General features: G+C 34.7%; 1 protein-coding gene across 1 annotated transcript in view; it reads left to right on the top strand.

Moving 5' to 3' along the window:
- The first annotated feature begins 5,819 nt into the window (after positions 1–5,819).
- Positions 5,820–23,308, top strand: part of LOC114052001 (ATP-binding cassette sub-family A member 3-like) — a 193,544-nt gene continuing 176,055 nt past the window's right edge. The window contains exons 1-6 of the mRNA XM_027874409.1: positions 5,820–5,845; positions 6,380–6,461; positions 7,292–7,556; positions 8,097–8,224; positions 13,288–13,453; positions 15,189–15,442. Coding sequence (XP_027730210.1) covers positions 5,820–5,845; positions 6,380–6,461; positions 7,292–7,556; positions 8,097–8,224; positions 13,288–13,453; positions 15,189–15,442 — 921 coding nt within the window. The remainder of the gene's footprint in view (positions 5,846–6,379; positions 6,462–7,291; positions 7,557–8,096; positions 8,225–13,287; positions 13,454–15,188; positions 15,443–23,308) is intronic.

The following is a 23,308-nucleotide window of genomic DNA, read 5'->3' as shown; positions in this document are numbered from 1 at the left end:
GAGGGTTTACATTCTCACACTTCTGCTTTAGGAAGATCAGTTTGACTGCTGAGTAAAAGATTGTGGGTAGAGATTTGAAGCAGGGAGACCAACCTGAAGGCTAATGCAGTAGTCAAGTGTGAGATTATTCGGGTTATAAGGCAATCTTTATGTCGTCTTTTTTTTTTTTTTAGAGGAAAAAAAACAGTTCCGCAAAACTTAACGACACATTAACCAAGTTTGAAAATGTGGGCAGTATTCCACACCCTCATTATCCCAGCTCTGCGAAGGAGACAGGGAGGTGGATATGCATAACTCTCCTTTGGGTCCAAACTTATTCACTATAATTTACACAGTATTTAGTTTCCAGTTTTCTTTTTCCATTTATATTGTTCTAATTGTGGAGATTGTTTCCCTAGTTCTGCTTATTTTACTTTATATTAGTTTTTAGTATTTTCATGCTCCTCTCTGTTCTTCATACTTACTGTTTCTTAGAGGCTATATTTATGAACTACACACTGCTTAGCCATTTTCCACCTGATGGGCAATTTTGTTCCTAGTTTCTTGTTACCACAAAAAGTACTGCTGTGAATATTTTCATGTATATAGGAACTTTCTTTGTATATTTGACCTTCTTGGGGAGTATGCCTGTTTGGTTGGTTGTTGTCCTTCATTCTTGAAGAGGCCCAAATTGATATCACCATGTTAGAGTCACGTTACAGTGTGTCCGACTGTGGCTGAGCAGACCAGTATGAGCTCAGAATGCTCTACCACAGGTTGGGTACAAATAGTCCATAAGAATATTGGGGTGGCTTCTCAGCAATCCAAGGATCTAAGACATCCCCAAAGGCCTCATAATGCAAAATGCTATCCACATCCAAAGAAAGAACTATGGAGTTTGAATGCAGATAGAAGCATACTATTTGCTATTTTTTTTTCTACTATTGTATTTTGTTTCCTCTTTCTGGTGGTTCCTCCTATTGGTTCTAATTCTTACTTACAACATCACTGACATGAAAATATGTTTAATAGGAATGTAGATGTACAGCCTGTATCAGATTGCGCACCATCTTGGAGAGGGAGGTGGAGAGGGAGGGGGAGAAAAATTTAAAACTCAAAAGCTTATGGAAGTGATTGTTGATAAAATAAAATAATTTTTAAAAAAAGAAAAAAGAATATTGGGGTGGATTCTCTAAATTAGTGCATCTCATGTTTGTTTTGAGCTACTTCACTTCTGCTTTTAAAAGAGAGCACAGCACCTTCTCTAATGAGGGTATGCCATGCTGGGTGGTCTTGTGCCAGTGTCTCCCATGTCATATAATCAATTTCAAAGTTCTTTTTTTTTTAATAATTAATTTCTTTATTTTTACTTTTCAACATTCACTTCCATAAGATTTTGAATTTTAAATTTTCTCTTCCTCTCTCTCCTCTCCCCTCCACTTGTACATTCCTATTAAGCATATTTCCACATTAGTCATGATGTAAAGAACAATTTGAACTAATGGGAGGAATCACGAAATAGAAGAAACAAAAGAAAACAACAAAAGAAAAGGAGAGCAAATAGTATGCTTCTATTTGCATTCAGACTCCATAGTTCTTTCTCTGGATGTGGATAGCACTTTCCATTGTGAGTCTTTTGGAGTTGTCTTAGATTCTTGCATGGCTGAGAAGAGCTAAGTCTGTCATTGCATAATGTGGCTGTTACTGCGTACAGTGTTCTCCTGGTTCTGCTCATTTCACTCAGCATCAGTTAATTCAAGTCTTTCCAGGTTTTTCTGAAGTCTCTCTGCTTATCATTTCTTATAGCACAATAGTATTCCATTACATTCATATACTACAACTTGTCCAGCGATTCCCCAATTGATGGGGATCCTCTCCATTTCCAATTTTTTGCCACCACAGAAAGGACTGCTATAAATGTTTTTGTACATATGGGCCCTTTTCCTGTTTTTATGATCTATTTGGGAAATAGACCCAGAAGTGACATTGCTGGGTCAAAGGGTATGTACAATGTTATAGCCCTTTGGGCATAGTTCTACATTTCTTTCCAGAATAGTTAGATCAGTTCACAACTCCACCAACAATGCATTAGTGTTCCAATTTTCCCACATCTTCTCCAGCATTTATCATTTTCCTGTTCTGTCTTGTTAACCAATCTGATAGGTGTGACATGGTACCTCAGAGCCATTTTGATTTGCATTTCTCTAATCAAGTGTTTTAGAGCACTTTTTCATATGGCTATAGATAGCTTTAATTTCTTCTTCTGAAAACTGCCTGTTCATATCCTTTGACCATTTATCAATTGGGGAATGCCTAGTAGTCTTATAAATTTGTTTCATTTCTCTATATGTTTTACAAATGAGGCCTTTATTAGAAACACTGGCTATAAAAATTGTTTCCCAGCTTTCTGCTTCTCTCCTAATCTTGGTTGCATTGGCTTTGTTTGTACAAAAACTTTTCAATTTAATGTAATCAAAGTCATCCACTTTGCATTTCATAATGTTCTCTATCTCTTGTTAGGGCATAAATTCTTCCCTTCTCCATAGATCTGACAGGTAAACTATTCCTTGCCCTCCTAGTTTGCTTGTAGTATCAGTCTTTATATCTCAATAATGTACCCATTTTGATTTTATCTTGGCATAGGGTGTAAGATGTTGGTCTTTGCCCAGTTTCTGCCATACTCTTTTCTAGTTTTCCCAGCAGTTTTTGTTAAATTGTGAATTCTTATTCCAGATGCTGGAGTCTTTGGATTTATCAAATAGTAGATTACTATAGTCATTGACTGTTGTGTCTTGCATACCTAACCTATTCCACTGATCCACCACTCTATTTCTTAGGCAGTACCAAGTAGTTTTGATGATTGCTGCTTTATAATACAATTTAAGATTTGGTATAGCTAGGCAACCTTCCCTTGCATTTCTTTTCATTAGTTCCCTTGATATATTCTGGATCTTTAGTTCTTCCAGGTGAATTTGTTATTGATTTTTCTAGCTCTATAAAATAATTTTTGATAGTTTGATTGGTATGGCACTGAATAAGTAAATTAATTTAGGTAGAATTGTCATTTTTATTATATTAGCTCAGCCTACCCATGACCAACTGATATTTTTCCAATTATTTAGATCTGACTTTATTTGTGTGAAAAGTGTTTTGTAATTGTGTTCATATAGTTCCTGGTTTTGTTTAGGCAGGTAGTAGACTTTCAAATATTTTATAATGTCTATAGTAACTTTAAATGGAATTTCTCTATCTCTTGCTGTTGGGCTCTGTTAGTAATATATAGAAATGCCAGTGATGTATGTGGGTTTATTTTATATCCTGCAAGTTTGCTAAATTTGTTACTCGGTTCTCTAGGATTCTCTAAGTATACCATCATATCATCTGCAAAGAGTGGTAGCTTTGTTTTTTCTTTGCCTATTTAATTCCTTCAATTTCTTTTTTATCTCTTATTGCTAACGTGCACATTTCCTTATTGCTAACGTGCACATTTCCTGTACAATATTGAATAAGAGTGGTGATAGCGGACATCCTTGTTTCACCCCAATTTTATTGGAAATGCTTGTAGCTTATCCCCATTACATATAATACTTGCTGATAGTTTTAGATAGATGCTACCTGTCATTTTAAGGAAGACTCCATTTATTCCTATGTTCTCTAGTGTTTTTAATAGGAATGGATGTTGTATTTTGTCAAATGCTATTTCTGCATCTATTGAGATAATCATATGATTTCTGTTAGTTTTGTTGTTGCTATGGTCAATTATGCTGACAGTTTTCCTGATATTGAACCAGCCCTGCATTTCTGGTATAAATTCTGTCTGGTCATAGTGTATTATCCTTGAGATAAATTGCTATAATCTCTTTGCTAATATTTTATTTGAAATTTTTGCATCTATATTCATTAGGGAAATTGGTCTATAATTTTCTTTCTCTGTTTTGGCTCTTCCCGATTTAGGTATTAGCACCATATCATAAAAAGAGTTTGATAGGATTCCTTCTTCGCCTATTTTTCCAAACAGTTTATATAGTATTGGAATTAGTTGTTCTTTAAATGTTTGATAGAATTCGCATTTTATTGCATTATGATCTGAAAATGATGCATTAATATTTTTGCATTTTTATGAAGTCTTTATGCCCTAATTCATGATCAGTTTTTGTGAAAGTTCCATGTACAGCTGAATAAAAGGTCCTTTCTGTTCCCATTCAGTTTTCTCCATAGGTCTATCATATCTCACTTTTCAAAGATTCTGTTCATTTCTTTGACTTCTTCCTCATTTATTTTATGATTAGATCTATCTAACTCTGAGAAGGTAAAGTTGAAGTCCCCCAGTAGTATGGTTTACTGTCTATTTCCTCTTTTAATTCATTTAACTTCTCCTTTATGAATTTGTATGTAATACCATTTGGTGCATATATGTTTAGTATTACTATTACATCATTTTGTATGGTTCCTTTTAGCAAGATGTAATTTCCCTGCTTATGTCTATTTTTCTTTTACTTTGTTGGAGATCATGATTGCCACCTCTGCCTTTTTTACTTTAGCTAAAGAATAATAGATCCTGTTCCAGCTCCTTATTTTAATTCTGTATGTGTCTTTCTATTTCAAGTGTCTTTCTTGTCAACAACATACTGTTGGATTCTGGTTTCTAATCCATTCTGTTACCTTCTTCCATTTTATAGATGAGTGCATCCCATTTACATTCACAGTTATGATTACTAACTGTGTGTTTTCATCTGTCCTATTTTGTTCTGTTTATCCTTCTCTCATTATTCTGCCCCTCCTCTAAAGTCTGTTTTGCTTCTGACCATTGCCGCCTTTTTATCTGCCCTCCCTTTTATCATTTCTTCCCCTTTTTCCTTGTCCCCTTCTCTTCCTGTTTCCCTTCTGGGTAAGATAGATTTCTGTTACCAATTGGGTATGTATATATGTATGTATGTGTGTGTATATATATATATGTGTGTGTGTGTGTGTGTGTGTGTGTGTGTGTGTGTATATATACATATACATACACATACTCAATTCACATTTTTTTTCCTTTAAGGCTTTGCTTGTAGCTGTTTTAACTTCACTGTCTTCTTCTGAGTTTTGTCATGATCTTCCCTATCACCATAGTAACTTTTTATGATCAGCTTATTTTTTTGTTGTTTGCTTATTTTTCTGCCATATTTCTTGATTTGGAATTTTATGTTAATTTTTGGTTCTGTTCTCAGTGTGTTCCCAAGGGGTTATTGGATTAAGTAGAGATTGAGAGATTGAGTCTTAGAAAACATGCATTATTTAGGTCACTGCAATGGCACTTGCCTCTGGCCAGCAGAATTAGAAATTGTGAAATCAATATTCTTTTTTACTGTTGCTTTAAGTAGCTGCTATATGTGAAGTGAATTTGACTACTAGTATATATCTGGTGTTCTGAGGATTCTTTTTGTTAAATTTGGCTCTGTTATTTCAGGGGACTTCTATTGTGGAAACAACTCCTATCAATACAGATTAGCAACTCTTATGTAACTTACAATTGTAGAGAGTTACCTCTAACTCGGAGAGGTAAAATAATGTACCCATAGTTACACAGTTAGTATGTGTCAGAGTCAGGACTTGACTCCAGATCTTTCTGACTCCAAGGCTTAGTAATCTATCGACTATGTCATGCTGCCTCTTTTTTGAGGAAAAAAGTTAACTATAAAAAGTTGATTTATATATCTTAATACATTCTAGACTCAACAGAGATAATTGTTAGTCCAGTGACCCCTTTTAAATCTTTTGATTTTTCATTAACTGGCCTATAACCTAAGGAGACACACACACACACACACACACACACACACACACACACACACACACGTATGTTAGTAGTTGTAGTTTTTGTGGGGTAAGCATAGGTGGGAGTCATGTCTTCCTAGGTTGTTGTTAAAGTGTTTCAAAGAAGAAATGGTGAAAGTACTCTCCATTGCGGTGAACTCTGCTGATCACACATAGTTCCCCATGCCCCTATTTATAGAAACGACAGCTAAGATTCTGGGAAATACTGTATTCTGACTACCACTTCAGCAGTTAGTTTTAGCTTGGCACCTGCTTGGTCAAGGATGGATTATGGTGTGGAGCTACTAGAAAATTCCCTGAATCCAAGTTTTCAGAAATTACAAATTCATTCCCTGGCTCATATGGAGACATGATACTTATGATGGAGCTTCCATGAGAAAAAACAAGTTTAACTCAATAAAGAAAAAAACCTAGGATGTATACAAAATAAGGACTTTTTCTTATAAACGTAGTAGTATTCTTTCTATTAACTTTGAGGGTGGAAAAGAGAAACAGAAAATAAGAGAGTGAGTGGAAGAGTAGGAGGGGGGATTTGTTAACTTTGGTTAGATATTCTAAATTTCTCCTCTTATATCTGGCTTAGTGATGAACTATTCACCATGGGGAGATGCAGTTTATTGTCCCGGCAGTTTTCGCTGCTTCTCTGGAAGAATTACATTATAAAGGTAAGTATAGACAACCTTGAGAAAATCTGAGGGACTAATTGCCCAAGGGAAAAGAAAGTCTGATACTCTCATTTCTAGTTCCTATTATTTCTTTTTATCAATGCTAGAACTTTGGGTGCCTATGTGTTATGTGTATAAAAAGAGACAGAACCAGTAGAACCAGGAGTATACTTAGACAGTAGGTTTAAATCAGATCTGGTCAGTAATCACATTAGTGGCCAGGAGTCCAGAAATGTGAGTTAAGGTCTGGATAGAGTAAATCAGAAGAATGGGAAATATCAAAAGGTCTAGGGAAGAAATAGGTCAGATACCAGGAAGTTAAACCAGTATTTGTAGTCAATCACATATAATGGTTGTTAGAGCAAACACAGAATCAACCAGTACATATAATACATGTATATGTATATGTATAGGTAGGCAAAAATCAGTAGGATACGTATACCAAAAAGAATAAGATGAGCTAGATCTAGCTGCTAGATGATCAAAGGTCTGGCACACAGCTCTGCAGAGCCACAGAAATCCAAATGTCTAGGCAAAATAGGCAGGAGAACAAATGTAAGAAAGACCTTGATTTCTGAGACCAGGGAGTATTGATGTGTTTCCTGTTAGAGAAGAAGTCAGTTCCTACTCATGTAATGCCTTCAGGTGGAAATGGGTGACGGAAGAATGTGTAACTAGAGAGGGAGAGTGTTCTTGAATGGCAGATTTTTATACTTTTCAGACCACAAAGCATTTGATGTAATGGTTTGAGGCTAGAAGAAAGTAAAGAATTCTAAATGTAAGAGAATTGACTATGTTCCCTCTATGTATGTTTTCAATTTCTCTACCAGAGGCGGCTGTGGATAATTACATTCCTAGAAATCATCCTGGAATTGCTGTTTGCTATTATGCTTTTGATGTTTCGCAAGTATATTCCCACAGAGCAAGTGGCTTCTGTCAGTTACAATGTTCAACAAATTGCAAACCTACCCTCATTTTTCCAAACTCCTGCAAACCAGCACAGCCCATGGGAACTGGTTTATGTGCCATCCAATAGTGATGTGGTGAAGAATATCATTAAAACAACGCAAAAGGTTTTAGGCAGCAATATGAAAGGTTAGGAAATATGAAGAGAAGAGTTTCTACAAAATATATTACTAAATTAATTTGTAGATCACATTCATATGTGTTGTGACTTATGATAAGTCCCATAACTATGGGTACTCTAGGAAAGAAATCTCCAGTTATCTCATAAATATAAAATTATAAACTAGATAAAGCTTGAGGATAAAATTAGAACTGAGTTATTTCCCAGTATAGCCAACAAAAATGTAACCTGTAAAATGAATAGGTTGGACTAAATGATTTCCAAGGTAACTCTCAGCTCTGTGGTTCTGTGTCTGTGAAAATGAAGTCATCAGGAGAAGAGAGTCAACTATGGTTAGAATAGAAACTCCTTCCAAAGGAAAGTTGACTTGGAAGGAAAAAGTTTTACAGGGTCTTAGTTTTGGAAGTTTACCATTCCTTGGAAATTTTGATAAACTCATCCTTGTTAAGTAATATGAAACTCCCACATCTCCTCAAATAGACAGTATAATCAGACATTATTACCTTTATCTGGACAACTCACTGTGTAATTTTTTTTTTCCTCCACAGCTCGAGGCTTTTCTTCAGAGCAGGCTTTTGATGATTACATTAGATATCACAATGAGTCTTCCAATGTGTTGGCTGCCATTGTTTTTGAACATACCTTTAGCCACAAATGGGAACCCCTGCCACTTAAGGTAAGGAAATCTTGACTAAAATGTACCAGTCCTTGTTAACTTGATACCAGGAATTTAATGGAGTTGACTTGCTGAAGGATGAAAGGCCTTCAACTAGTCATCATTTCTTGGCTTGCAATGAGAATTGGATAGTTGATTTATCACCATATTTGTTACATGATCATTCATTTTACTGTTAGATGAGGGGTAGGATTGTTGAGAGGTTTAAAATCTATATTTTAAGCCTCCCTTATTGGCCAGCCTCTAGCCTACATTTTTATCTCGTTGTTTCCCAAACTATTTGCATAAGTTCTTGGCCCTTTTTTTTCCTTCCTCTATAAACCTGAATTACTAATTCCTAATCACCTAGACTTCTCACCTTTACCTCCTTGCTCTTCTATGACGTAAGCCTCATTTCTTTTGATCTGATGTCTTGCTTACCTTTTTAATCTTACTATCCCCATTATTATCTAATGACACAAGACAGTATAGATTTAAGTTTAAGTTAGCAAGACTGAAGCAAAAGGTAAAAAGGACAAAGACATAGAAGCTTTGAGATGTGGAGAATCCATCAGCAATTTATTAACTTTTTATGTGCCAGATACTATGTCAGGTGATGGGATAAAAAGATAAAAAAAGATAAAAAGGAAACAGTCCCTTCTGTCCAGGGAGATCATAGTCTGTTGAGAATGGGAAATGGCAAAAAGAGAGAGAGAGAGAGAGAATGGGAAATGAGAGAGCTCCCAACCGATGACTAATTTCACACACTCAGAAATTTACGGCACATGACCTCAGCTAGACTATCATTACTTTTTTTTTTCCCCTCTTAGTTTTTTTATTAATTTATTTAAACTTAAATACACAACAAGAAAAGAAACATAAACACAAAATAAGAAAGAAAAAAAGCATTGCCATGTGCATAGAAGAACATAAACATACAGTAATATATCAAAATATACAGCAATAAATTTCCATTTCAAGAAAGCCTATATAATAAATACTATGCATTGCGTTCAGAGCTATCCATCTTTTTTTTTGCGTCCTTGTAAGTTTTCTTTTGTTCTGTGCTGTGCACTTTTTACTTTGTTCGTTTTTCCCCCTTTCCTCTTCCTCTTCCTTTATATCCAGATATAGAGATATATAGATATATACACACATATGTATGTGTATGGATGTATATGTATGCATTTATACATATACATATATACACACACATATATGTACACCTACATACATTTATATACATACATGTACTTAGATATCTATAATCATATTGATGTATAGACATATATATTCATATGCATCTATGTAGGACTGTGCTATATGTGTTTATCCTCTGTTTCTCTGAGAGTGGATAACATCTTCCTTCATAAGTCCAAGTCTTTCCATATTTTTCTGAGTCTACCAACTCATCATTTACTATACTACAGCAATATTCCAACCTTATGTTATCTAGTTACTTTAAATAGTCTAAAAGAATATTGATTAATATGACTGACATATAGTGTAGTTTCCCTATTTTTCTCTTTTGATTAAATCTATTTTAGCTTTAACTTTGTCTGAAATCATTATTACTACCCTTACTTTTTTTTCCTAATAGATTCCACTCCTGGTCTTTATGTTGTGTTTGTGTATATATCTTATTTCCTATCTCTCCTGATTCCTTTACTTTATTTCTACCTTGCCCTCCTATTACTTAACCTACCCCCCAAAATCCCTCCCTTATCCTCTTCCCACCTTTCTCCTTACCCTCTTGTTCCTATCTGAATTTAGAAGACATAGCCTTCCAAATATATATTTTATTCCCTCTTTATCCCATTCCCATTAATCTAAACACCCTTCTATACCTCCCTTTATCCTATTCCCTCACCCTCTTTCCTTCCCTTACCTTTTACCCCTTCCCTATTCCCTTAGCCTTTTATTTCTTTCTGAATTTAGAAGACTTTTATACCCTTCTAGATATATATGTATTGGTTCCTTTTTTAACCCATTCCCAATGAGAGTAGGATTTCAGAACTACCAGCCCTCTCCCCTGTTTAATTCCTCAGTGTCAATTCTTCCTCTCACACCTCATTTGTATGAGATAATTAGTCTTTTTACCTTTTCCTAGACAGTATTACCTTTTAGAATCACATCATACTCAGCTCTACTCCAATCTTTCTTTTGAACTACCCAATTATTAATTACAATCTTACACATATGGTTTACATTTCCTCATAAAAAGTAAACATTCTGCCCTTATTGAGTCCCTTGAGTCTTTGATGTTTACCTTATATTTCTCTTGAATCTTGTCTGTCAAATTTTCTGTTGTGTTCTATTGTGTTTTTGCAATAAAATCCTAAAGGTCTGGCAATTTGTTGAATGTCCATTTTTTTTTTCATTCAGGATTATGTTAACTTTGCTGGGTGTGATATTTTCAGCCACAACCCCACTTATTTTGCTCTTCAATATGTAGTATTCCAAGATCTGCAGTCTTTTAGCTGCTGCTAGGTCTTGTGTGATTCTAATTGTGGCTCTGCCATATTTGGATTGTTTTTTTCTTATTTCTCACAATATTTTTCTCCTTGAGTTGGGGGTTTTGGAATTCAGCTATGATATCCTTGTGAGTTTTCCTCATGGGATCTCTTCAGTGGATTTTTTCTATTTCTATTTTCCCCTCTTGTTGTAACACTTTAGGACAATTTTCTTTAATTATTTCTTGTATTATTGTATCAGATTCTTTTTTGGATCATAGTTTTCAGGTAGTCTATTTATTCTTATATTTTCTCTTCTTGATCTGCTCTCCAGATCAATTGTTTTTCTTATGAGATATTTCACTTTCTCTTCCATTTTTTATTCTTTATATTTTGTTTTGTTATTTTTTGGTCTCTCATAATTTCACTGGCTTCACCTTGCCCAATTCTAATTTTCAAGGAATCATTTTCTTCCTTAAGATTCTGGATCTCCTTTTCCAGTTGGTTGACTTTCTTTTCATAATCTTCTTGTTTTTCTTGGATTGTTCTTTATTTAAAAATTTTTCCTCAATCTCTCTCATTTTTTTATTTAGTATTTTATTTTATGCCAGTTACATGTCAAAACAATTTAAACATTTGTTTTTAAAACTTTGAGTTCCAAATTCTCTTTCTTCCTCTCCTCCCCCCCCCCGCCATTGAGAAGTCATTTGATTTTTAAAGTCTTGAGGTGGGGGAAGTGACTATTTGACATTATACCTTAGGGTAGGAAAGGCTTTTTTTTTTTTTTTCTGCTTCATTATCCTCTTCTGAAGATAGGTCTTCTCTATTCCTGTATTTCTGTAATTGGGTTCTTTCTCCTTAGCCTGCTCATTTTTTTTTTTATTTGTAGAAGCCTATTATTATAATCACCTCTAGTCCTGGGGTATGGGGGATGGTGTCTCTAGCCTCAGATCCTCCTTCGGTTCTCCCCTTTGGCCTGGAACTAAAATGAGGAACTCCAGCCCCCTGTAAGTACCCACAGTCAGCAGCGTCCTGCCCCATTGCTTCTGCACTCATCAAACATGTATTGGTTCCTTCTCGTCTAGGGCCACATCTTGGTGACACAGCTGGGCCTAGTATCCCTTATCAGCAGAGCTTTCCTCAGTCTTCCCCCACTTAGACAGGAGACTCCCCACACTGTCTGGGAGGTAAAAATTACTGTTGCTGGAGCCAAGGCTTCCTCCCAACCCAGCTAGCCCAAGGGCTCACCCAGCTTGTTGTTTTAATGGAACTAGCCTAGAGGTATTTATACTTCACAGGGAACAAACCTTTTCTGGGTTATCCCAGGAGGCCCACTGTTCTGCCCCAACTCTTGTTTATTTTTACCACTCTACATTTGCCCTGAGGTGTTATTTTTGTGTTGTTTGTAGGGGAAATTTGCAGAGCTTGGAATGTTCTGACCTATTTCTCCATCTTCCTAGAATCTTCTCCGTATCATTACTTTTCAACAGCTTTAATACTCTTCTCATTCCCCACTAGAGCAACTGCTCCAAACTACAAGTCCCTCACATTTACAGGACTTTGGCTGCCTCAATGAAATACTGAAACCAGTCACAATCTGGGTCTCACTTACTTCTTCTATTATTTTATATTACTTCCTTTCATATACTCCAAGTCAAACTGGCCTGGCAGCTATACCTGTCTGGCATTCTGTTTATTGCTTGTGTACCTTTGTACTTGTGGTACACTTCATGTGCTCCTTGCTTATCTTGCATATCTCAAAAAAAATCCCTAGTTTTCTCCGCAATATTTCCCAGTTGTCACCTTTCCTGTATGACTCTGACTCTGTCTCTGTCTCTGTCTCCCTCTTTCTCTGTCTCTCTTTCTCTCTCTCATTCTTCCTTATAGGTGACATTTCATTCCCTTTCATGATGCCTTTGCATAAGCTTTCCCTATGCATTTCTGCTTCTTAGAATCTCAAGTTTAAAAAATCAATATAAAAATAAAAAGAATCCCTAGTTTCCTTCATAGCTCAGTTTTTCAAGTGATACCTCCTACCTGAGAGCCTTTCCTCATGCCCTAAGCTATCACCACCTCCCCTCCAATTGCCTTATATTTATTTGGTCTGCTATTATATATACTATAAACCGTACTTGCATTCCCCAGTACAATGAAAGCTCTTTAAAGATTCTTATCATTTTTTTCTTTGTTCCCAGTACCTAACACAGTGTCTTTTAGAATAGGCACTTATTGTTTTTTTAATTGAATTAGAAATTTAGATGAATTTGGGTTGAGAGATGGTTCTACTTCTGCCATATAGTTAAAGATTTAGAATGGAAGGGATATTAAAGGCCATTGAGTTCAACTCCCTCATTTTATAGATAACCTAGAGAGGTTAAGTAACTTGCCCAGGGTTACAAAGCTAAGTGTTTGAGGCATGATTTGAGCTCGGGTTTTCCTGACTCCAACCTTAGAGTTCTATCCATTGTATTACCTAGCTGCCATATCAGGGTTACTGTCTTTACCTCCCCTATGTAGTCACTCACTTTGACACTATATGGAACTTCTTAAGTAGTTACAATCGTTCTTTGGTTTAAGTCTTTCTTTAATTTCTATATCTCATTGAACCTGTTTTCTAATTATTTCTTGTAGGTTAGATACCACCTGCGCTTCAGTTTCTCTCCAAGAAACACCGAGCCAATAGGGAAGCTTTTCTTAATGCCAAAGGAGCCAGAAGGCTGGCACACAGCCTATCTTTTTCCACTTTTCCCATTACCAGGACCTCGGAATCATCTTTACAGTGATGGGGGAAGTCCCGGTGAGAATGATTTTAAGCACATTTGTTTTATTTGTAACTCAAAGGATTACTTTTAATAATCGATATTGTGTATTTATTTTTTATCTATGAAGAATTTTGTTCATGTTTAGATTATTTTTGTGTTTGTTAAATGTTTGAACTATCTGTAATTTGATAGTTATAGTTGGAAAAGAGTCTGGCTCCTATGAAAAATCATATTGAATTAACTTGTGAGGTGAGATTATTTAGAAATAGCATGTAATATCACAATTAAAGACAAATCAGAATAAGAGAATTGAGCGAGAAAAAAAAACATAGATGGAGGGACTGTTTGAAGAAAACAAACTCATTCTTTCAGAAGAGGAGGGTTTTCTTTCCAGAGAATCCAAAAAAAAAAAAAAAGAAGGAAAAGAAGAAGAAGAAGCAAAGAAGATGAATTGGAGACATTGTGTTTCTGAGTAATTTAGCAAAGTCAGATTACCATGATATTTAGTAAGTCTGACTTAGAGGAACTTTGACATTTATGAGAAATAGTAGTAGTAAAAGTAGTAGAAGTAGTAGAAAAAATACTGACCTATATATAAAACATGTAGATATAATCTCAGCTCTACTACTCACTAACTATAACCTAGGAAAGTCCCTTTACTTCTCTGTGACTCAATTTCCTTATTTATAGAATGTGGAGTTTTTATTATACATTATTTAAGATCTCCTCTAGCTATAAAATTCTATGAAATAAATACTGGCTTTTTCTAGGCCATGTGAGAATAAACTGACATGAGAAAGGCCTAAGCAGGATTGTTATAGTCAAGTTAAGAAAAGCTAGCATACTTCTTTTTTCTGAACATAGAAGAGTTTTGTGAGTTTTATTTGCTTGTTTATATTTCTTTGAACTGATTATTTCAGGAATAGATAAGAATATCATACAAAATACTTTAAAATCCTCTTTGTTCTCTGTCTAAACAAAAAAGTAAACCACCCAATAGTAATTTTGTTTTTTAAATTTACAAAAACTGTAACATGATTTCCAGAGACAGTTCTTTTCTTTCTATAGGTTCAGTTGAGGTATGTTATCATAAGAAAAATGTATACTTTTTCTTATTTGGAGGTTTGCAAGTCTTTTAAGTCAAGTGTTGTTGGTTTTTTTTTTTAAGGCAATTGGGGTTAAGTGACTTGCTCAGGGTCACACAGCTAGTAAGTGTCAAGCATTTGTTCTGAGGCTGGATTTGAAACTCTGGTCCTCCTGACTTCAGGGCCGGTACTTTATGTTCTGTGCCACCTAGCTGCCCCTTAAAGTTAAGTCTTTTAAAAGCCTCTATTATAGCTTAAGTTGATGGATAACCAGTTTTATAAATCACATTCTAGTATATATAGTCAAGATATAGGTAATTTACCTAAACAGAGATTCAAGATCCTATTCCTAATTTACCAAAAGTTAGAATCTTTTAAAGTTGTTTATAGCTCACTATTTAAATGAACCTTCTTTCTGTTTAGTTGATAAAATGTGTCTAGCCTATCAATTGACATATAATATATCAATTTGGAAGGCGGTAGAAAACGCACAGAAATAAGGTAAGTACAGTTAGTTCACAAGTGTGCATTGAGTGCCAGAAGAAGCACTATAGATATGTGTCTATTGAAACAACATTTTTCTAGATGAAAAGCATTGTCCTACTCAAACAAAATTGACATTTACTTTCTTTCCCTGTGAGATATTTTTCAATCTATATGTAGTGTCCTTTGCTTTCTCATTCAGGATACGTTTCTGAAGGGTTCCTAGCCATTCAACATGCTTTAGACAAAGCTATCATTCAATATCATGGGAAAGATAACTGGCTCATTGATCATGTCGCTGTCAACGTAAAGAGGTTTCCATTCCCACATTTTGTTTCCGACAACTTCCTTGAGTTCCTGGGCCAAGTGTTGCCCCTAATAATTCTACTGATTTACTCTTTAAATGTACTCATGATCATCCGGGTCATTGTTCAAGAAAAAGAAAAGCAGTTGAAGGTAATCTCATTTGTGTTTAAATTTCACACTTTTTGGTAGATTGAGTTGCTGTGGAATGCTAGTAACTCAAGAAACAATACTTAGTAGAGGGCTTAGGTTATTGCCCTACACTCTCAATAATACTAGTTAGTTGATATAAAGTGTCATAATAATAAAGCACACATGATAGCAAGTAACAAGGAGTCCTTGAGTCTACTGACTTACTTTTCCATGTCCTACTCTGATGTTTTTTAACCTAATTCTTGAGTATGCTTCTTTTCTTTTCAGTTTGGAATGATCTCTTTTTGTCCCTCCAAAGTTGTATCAGGATATTACTTTGTTATTGATTGCATATTGGTCATTATTGAGATCAGACAGATGGAAGAACAGCCAAAAGAAAGCAATATCCAGGAGGAGGTTATCAACAGTGTCAAAGGTTGCAGAGAAGTCAAAAAGAAAAAGGATTAAGAAATGAACATTAAATTTGGCAATCAAAATATTATTGGTGACTTTGAAGAGAGCAGTTTTAGTTGAATTATAAGGTAGAAAGCTAGGTGGTGGAGGGTTTAGAATCAAGTGAAATAAAAAGTGGAAGCACTGAATATAGATGGATTTCTCAAGGAGAAATGCAGCAGATAGATCAAGATGGAGGAGGAATGAGAGAAGATCATAATTTGGCAATTAAGAGATTGCTAGTAATTTTGGAGAGAGAAGTTTTAGTTAAGTGATAAAGTAACCTAGATGGTAAAGTGTTGAGGATTGACTGTAAGAGTAGAGGCAGTGAGAGTAGGTAACTTTTTATTTTTTTCTTTTTTGTTAATTTTTTTTTCAGTCAGTGAAAGTCTGCTTTCTTTTCCTCCCTTCTCCCTAACTGAGAAAGCAAGAAAAATAAAACTCCTGTTAACAGATATGTGTAGTTTAGCAAAATAAATTCCCACATTGGCCATATTAAAAAAAAGTCTCAATCTGCACTCCATCACCTATCCATAAGAAGATAGCATGTTTTGTCATAAGTTCTCTAGACTAGTGATTGGTCATTGATCAGAGTTCCTAAGTCTTTCAGAGCTCTTTATCTTTATAATACTGTTGTTATTATATAAAATTTTCTTCTGCTTTTGCTCACTAAATTCATCGTCAATTCACACAAGTCTTCCTGGGTTTCTCTGAAATCATTCTCTTTATTTCTTACAGTGCAATAATATTCCTTCATGTTTATATACTATGATTTGTTCAGCTATTCAACAATTAATGAATTCACCCTCTCAATTTCCAGTTCTTTGCCACCACAAAAGAGCTACTATAAATATTTGTGTACGTTTAGGTCCTTTTGCTTTTTCTTTGACCTTTTCGGGATATAGACCTGGTATAATAGTGATATTTCTAGGTCAAAGGATATACCCAGTTTAATACCTTTTTGGACTTAAGTTCAAATTGCTTTCTAGAATAACTGGAACTGTTCACAGTGCCTCCAAATAGTGGTTGTTTTCCTGGAACCCTTCCAGCATTTGTCATTTTCCTTTTCTGTCAACTTTGCAAATCTGATGGGTGTGAGGTAGAACTTTAGAATTGGTTTAATTTGCATTTCTCTAATTAGTATTTAGGGCATTTTTTTTATCATGGCTATTGATACTTTGGAATTCTTCCTTAGAAAACTTCATATCCTTTGATCATTTATCAGTTGATGAATGGCTCTTATTCTTATAAATTTGACTTAGTTCTAGATAAATAGATATAGATACATACCTAAGAAATGAGATAATTATCAGAGATAATGGCTACAGAGATTCCACCTCTTCTCCCTGTTTACCTACTTCTTTTCTAACTTTAGCTGCTTTGCTTTGCTTTTCTTGTGCAGAAAATTTATAAAAATTGCCTATTTTACTTTCTTTGTCCCTCTTGCTCCCTTGTTTGGTCATGAACTCTCTCCCTGTTCATCAATCAGGCAGGTAATTTCTTCCATGCTCTAATTTATTTATAATGTTACCCTTTATATTTAAGTCATATATCCATTTGGATATTATCTTAGCATATAGTGGGAGGTATAGATCTATACCTAATTTCTACCAGATTGCTTTCCAATTTTTCCAGTAGTTTTTATTGAATACTGATTTTTTTAACACATTAATTGAGATCTTTGAATCATTAGACACTGTTATCATTATCATTAGATAATGTTATCATTTGCTTCTGCATCTTTTGTACCTAATCTGTTCCACCTCTCTATTTCTTAGTCAGTACCAAATTATTTTGATTATAGCTTTGTAATATCACTTGAGATCTATTATTACTTGGCCTCCTTCCCTCCCTCTTTTATTTACTCATTCCCTTGAGATTCTTGATATTCTTCCAGATGAATTTGATTATTTTACTAGCTCTGCAAAGGAAACCTTTGGTAGTTTGACTGATATGACATAGAATAAGTTAATTTAGTTAGGTAGTACTGTCATTTTTATTATTCTGGGTTGGCCTACCCATTTGTAATTGGTACTTCTCCAATGGTAGATCTGTATTTGTTTAAAGAGTATTTTGTAGTTGTATTCATGAAGTTCCTATACATGTGTTTACCAAGTATTTTATTCAGTTTTAAATGGAATTTCTCTCTTTCTTCCTGTTGGGTTTTGTTGGTAATATACATAAATTCTGATAATTTATGCAGGTTTGTTTTATGAAACATTGCTGGAGCTGTTACTTATTTCAGTTAGCTTTTTGAGTTGACACTTTAGAATTCTAAAAGTAAATCATTTTATCTTCTACAAAATGTAATAATTTTGTTTCCTCCTAGCCTGTGCTTAGTTCTTCAATTTCTTGATCTTATAAGTAGCATTTCTAGTACTATATTGAATAGTAATGGTGATAATGGCCAACTTTGCTTTATTCTTGATTTTACTGTAAAGGCCTCTAGCTTATCATCACTGTACATCAATTTTGGCTCTCAGTTTTAGATTGATACTACTTTATATTAAGGAAATATTTATTAAGGGTATTAATTTTCTTTCTCTGTCTTGACTCTTAGGTTTTTGTGTCATAGAAGGGATTTAGTAGGACCATTTTATAGTATTTGAATTTATTATTCTTTAAAAGTTTAGTACAATTAACTTGTAAATCCATCTGGTACATGTATGCTTAGTATTGATACTAATCATTATCTATGGTACCTTTCAGAAAAATGTAGTTATCTTTATCTCTTTTAATTAGATCTATTTTTACTGTTTCTTTGCCTGAGATTATGGTTACTATCCCTGCTGTTTTTATTTTAATTGAAGCATAATAGATTTTGCTCCAGCCCCTTATTTTAACTCTGTATGTATCTTTTAGTTGCAAGTATATTTCGTGTAAATAATGTGTGGTTGGATTCTGGTTTCTTATAAATTCTGCTATTCTCTTCTATTTTATGGGCAAGTTCATTTCATTCACAGTTATAATTTTTAAATATGTATTTCCCTACATTTTGTTCTCTTATGCTTTTCCTTCTCTGTTTCTGCCATTTCTTTAAAAGTCTATTTTGTTTTTGACTCCTTTTATCTGTCTTCCCTCTTCTTCCTCCCATTTTTCTTAACCCCTTTCCCTCCTGTTTCCCTGTTGGTTGAAATGTATTTCTGCATCCGACTGTGTATGAATGTGTATTCTTTTTTCCTTTAACAAATTCAGGGGACAGTGAGATTCAAGTATTGCCTGCTACCTCCACATCCTGCTCCTTGTGGTATCAACTTCTACTTCTATATCCTCTTTATGTGAGATAATTTTTCTCATTCTTCCTCTTCCTTTCCCCAATCCCAGTTCATTTCTCTTCCTTTCATTTTGCATTCTTCTTATAAGATCATCAAAACGTAACAATGGAATAATTCCCAGACCTATGTAATTAGACTCTATTGCCCCTGATAATAATAGAATTATGAAGGTATGTCCTGCCTTCATAACTCTCCATATAAAAATCTAAACAATTGAACCCTGTTTAGTTCCTTAGGATTATTTATTCATGTTTACATTTGTTTGTTTCTCTTTACTCCTATCTTTACATTTCAAAGTTTCTAAGCAGCTCTGGTCTTTTCATCAGGAATGATTAGAAGTCCTTCATTTCCTTAGAGGTCCATGTTATGCTCTATTTTGTTGGTTAAGTTATTCTTGGTTATAAGCCTATATTCTTTGCCTTCTGGAATGTTATGTTCAAAGCTTTCCACTCCGTTATGGTGATAACTGTTAAATCATGTGTGATCTGCAGTTTCATTCTTGTACCCTACTTCTTGACTTTGGACATGATGATCCTGCTCTAGTGCTTCATGCTATGATTAACAGGTTGGTCCTCTTCTGGTCCCTGGGCACTGGAATACTCTGTGAGGTAAACACCTGGCAAGACATCATCCTCAGTGGCCCCAGAAATCTCTGGCTCTATATGCCAACCTATGCTGGAAAAACGACTCACTGAATTTTTTTGCCTGGATTTCCTGATCAGGATTCAGTCTGGTGTGTTTTCTAGGTCTTTGTGCAAGAGGTTTGGTGGATGAGCTAGACTACAGTTCTTCCTGCTATTATACCATCTTGATTCTTCTCTGCATCAATAGTCAATCAGGATTTTAGTTTATAGTTTTATTTCTCTGTTTTAATTCCCCCTGGATTAGTTGTCAGGACTGTATTTGTATTGTAGAAGGAATTTGGTAAGATTCCTTTTTTTTTTCCTGTTTTAGCAAACAGTTTATGTACTCTTGAAACTTACTTTTCATTGAATGTTTGGTCCTGGACAGTTTTCTTTGGAAATTCATATTTGGGCTTGTTCAAATTATTTTTCTAGGCTTGGGTGATTTAAATTATGCCTTTCTTATTCTGCTACAGTTGGGTATTCTATATTTTCATTAATATACATCTATTTATTTGTCAGTTTTACTGACATATTGTTAGGCTAAATGGTTTATAAACAAGTTTCTTTATTCTTTAATGGTTGTAATTTCTCCTTTTTCATTTTTGATACTACTAATTTGATTTTCTCTTTTCTTTTTAAAAAATCAAGTTGGCTAATTGCTTATCTCACTGCTTTTCTAAAAAATATATTTAACTTTTAATAACTTATTCTAATGGAATAGATAAAACATTGGTAGTCAGAATTGTAGATGTGTTTCAAGTGTCTTTTGAATAAGCTTCTCCTACCCCAAGATATCAACTTTAAGAAGAATAAAAATTGACTGATATGCATTTTAACTCCTCTCCTTTGTATAACATCTTCTGGTAGTTTTTTTTAAAAGAGAGTAGGGGAAGAATGACTAAATAAATGAGAAGAAAAGAGAATGCCATTGAAGATTGCATAAATAAATAAAGTGATTCGTAATTGGGTTCCAAAGAGTTTCATTGCCCTTAAAGCAAATTAAAAACAGCTCCTTATTTTATTTAATAATTCACTGATTTTTAAAAATTGCACTTTTGTTCATTTCTTCTTTGATTTTTAGAATTTCTGTTTTGGTGTTTGAGTTTTTTAATATGAGTTTCCTAGATTTTTTTAGTTTGTATGCCTAATTCATTAATCTCTTCATTCTCTTTTTTGTTGATGAAAGTGTTTGAAGATATAAATTCCCTCTGCAGACTTGCTTTGACCACATCCCAAAAATTTTGGTATGTTGTCTCATTGTAATTATGTTTAATAAAATTACCTATTGTTTCTATAATTTTTTCTTAGACCTACTATTTTGTTAGAATTAAGTTACTTAGTCTTTTTATTTTATTGTATTTTATTTATACTGTTAAAAATGTCACAATTACATTTTATCTTCAAAATTTTTTATATTTTATTTTTTCCAATTACATGTAAAAGCAATTTTTAATCTTTATTTTTAATTTTCAGTTCCAAATTCTCTCCCTCCCTCATAGAGAAGGCAAGTAACTTGATATTGATTATACACATGCAGTTACGCAGAATTAGCCATATTTCCATATTAGCTATGTTGCAAAACAGACCAAAAAAGAGAGAAAAATAAAGAAAATTTTTAAAAAGCACACTTCAATCAGCATCCAGACTCTGGTTCTTTCTCTGGAGGTAGATAGCATTTTTCATCATAAGTCCTTTGGAATTTTGTCGAGTCATTGTATTGCCGAAAACAGCTAAGATATTCACAGTTGATCATCTTACAATACTGCTGTTACTGTTCACAATGTTCTCTTGGTTCTGCTCACTTAACTTTGCAACAGTTCACGTAAGTCTTCCCAGGTTTTCCCAAAAGCATCCTGCTCATCATTTCTTATAGCACAGTAGTATTCCATCACAATCATATAGCACAATTTGTTCAACCATTCCTCAGTTGATGGACGGATTCCCCTCATTTTCCAATTCCTTGCCACCACAAAAAAGAGTTGCAATAAATATTTTTGTACATGTAAGTCTTTTTCCTTTTCTTGCTTTTTATCTCTTTGGGATGCAGATCTAGTAGTAGTGTCGCTGAGTCAAAGGGCATACACAGTTTTATAGCCCTTTCAACATAGTTCCAAATTGCTTTCTAAAATGGTTGCATCAGTTCACAACTGCATGAACAGTACATTACTGTCCCAACTTTCCAACATCCCATGCAATATTTGTCATTTTCCTTTTCAGTCATATTAGCCAATATTATACCATCATATCATCTGCAAAGATAGTTTTATTTCCTCATTGTCTATTCCAATTCTTTTGATTTCTTATTCTTCTCATACTGCTATAGCTAGCATTTCTAGAACTGTGTTGAATAATAGTGATGATAATGGGCATCCTTGCTTCACCCCTGATCTTATTGGGAAGGCTTCTAGTAGTTCATTGATTCTTAAATGTTTTCTCTTCTATCCATTTTCCAGGTAACTTGTTTTTGCTCTGAACTATTTTATATTTTCTTCTATTTTTCATCCTTTCAACCTTGTTTTCATATTTCTTGTTGCCTCATTCTCTCACTAGCTTCCATCTAGTCTGTTTGAATTTTCAAGGCATTTATTTCTTGAGCAAGGTTTTGTACCTACTGTGCCAAATTATTAATTCCCTTTCTGATTCTTTCTTCCATAACTCTCATTTATTTTCCATTTTTTCCTCATGCTCTCATCCCACTTAAAAAATATTTTAAGACTTTTTAAACTCTTACTTCATCTCTTCCAGGAATTCTTGTTGAGTTTGTGTCCAAGCTGTGGGTTTTTTTTTTTTTTGAGGCTTTGCTTGTACATATTTTGGGGTCATTCTCTTCTTAGTTTGTGTATTGAGCTTCCTTTACACCATTATGGTGTGGTTCATTTTTTGTTTGCCCATACATCCAGCCTACCACCTGACTTCAGGCATGTTAGAACTAGGTTCAGCCATACTTCTGAAGGGAATGTCTGGTGCTGGGCCTGTTACTGCTCTCTTGGGGTGTTGACTGTTTCGTTATTCTATCTAGGATCTCAAGGACAGGCTGGAGAATTGCAAGCTTTCAGTGTTCCCAAAGGCGTCTAATCCAAGGCAAAGTTTGAATGCTGTCCACCTGGTTTTAGTTCTGCAGGTTTCTGACCTGTCTTTGAGTCTGTGAAAGAGTAGAATGCTGATAGACTCAGTGTCAGCCAGATGGAAAGCTCTGTCGATTCAAAGTGGCAGAACTAGAGACTTCACTTTGGTCTGGATGTCTTTCCTGCCTTAGTTATTCTTCCAGCTCCCCTAGATGCTTTAGATCCTGCTTTGCACCTTAGGTCTGAGCCATATTACTGCTGCTGTTGCTAGCTTCTGAACTTCCTTTCTTGGTACACTGCCCAGGGCCTCCCTATATTGTACAAGGTTCTCTTTTCACTCCACCCTTGATCTGTGACCCAGAACTGGGTTGTGATACTACCTGTTGCAGTGCCCCGATATGGGCCTAGGGGTGCCCTGGCATAAATCTGGGACCTCCTTTTGTGTTGATGTGCAGCTGCTCCCTGGAC

Source organism: Vombatus ursinus, unplaced genomic scaffold, assembly GCF_900497805.2.
Source record: "Vombatus ursinus unplaced genomic scaffold, bare-nosed wombat genome assembly UNPS02014807.1, whole genome shotgun sequence".
In the NCBI taxonomy this organism is placed as follows: Eukaryota; Metazoa; Chordata; class Mammalia; order Diprotodontia; family Vombatidae; genus Vombatus; species Vombatus ursinus.
The sequence above is the reverse complement of the archived record's forward strand: the minus strand, read 5'-3'. Positions and strand labels throughout refer to the sequence as shown.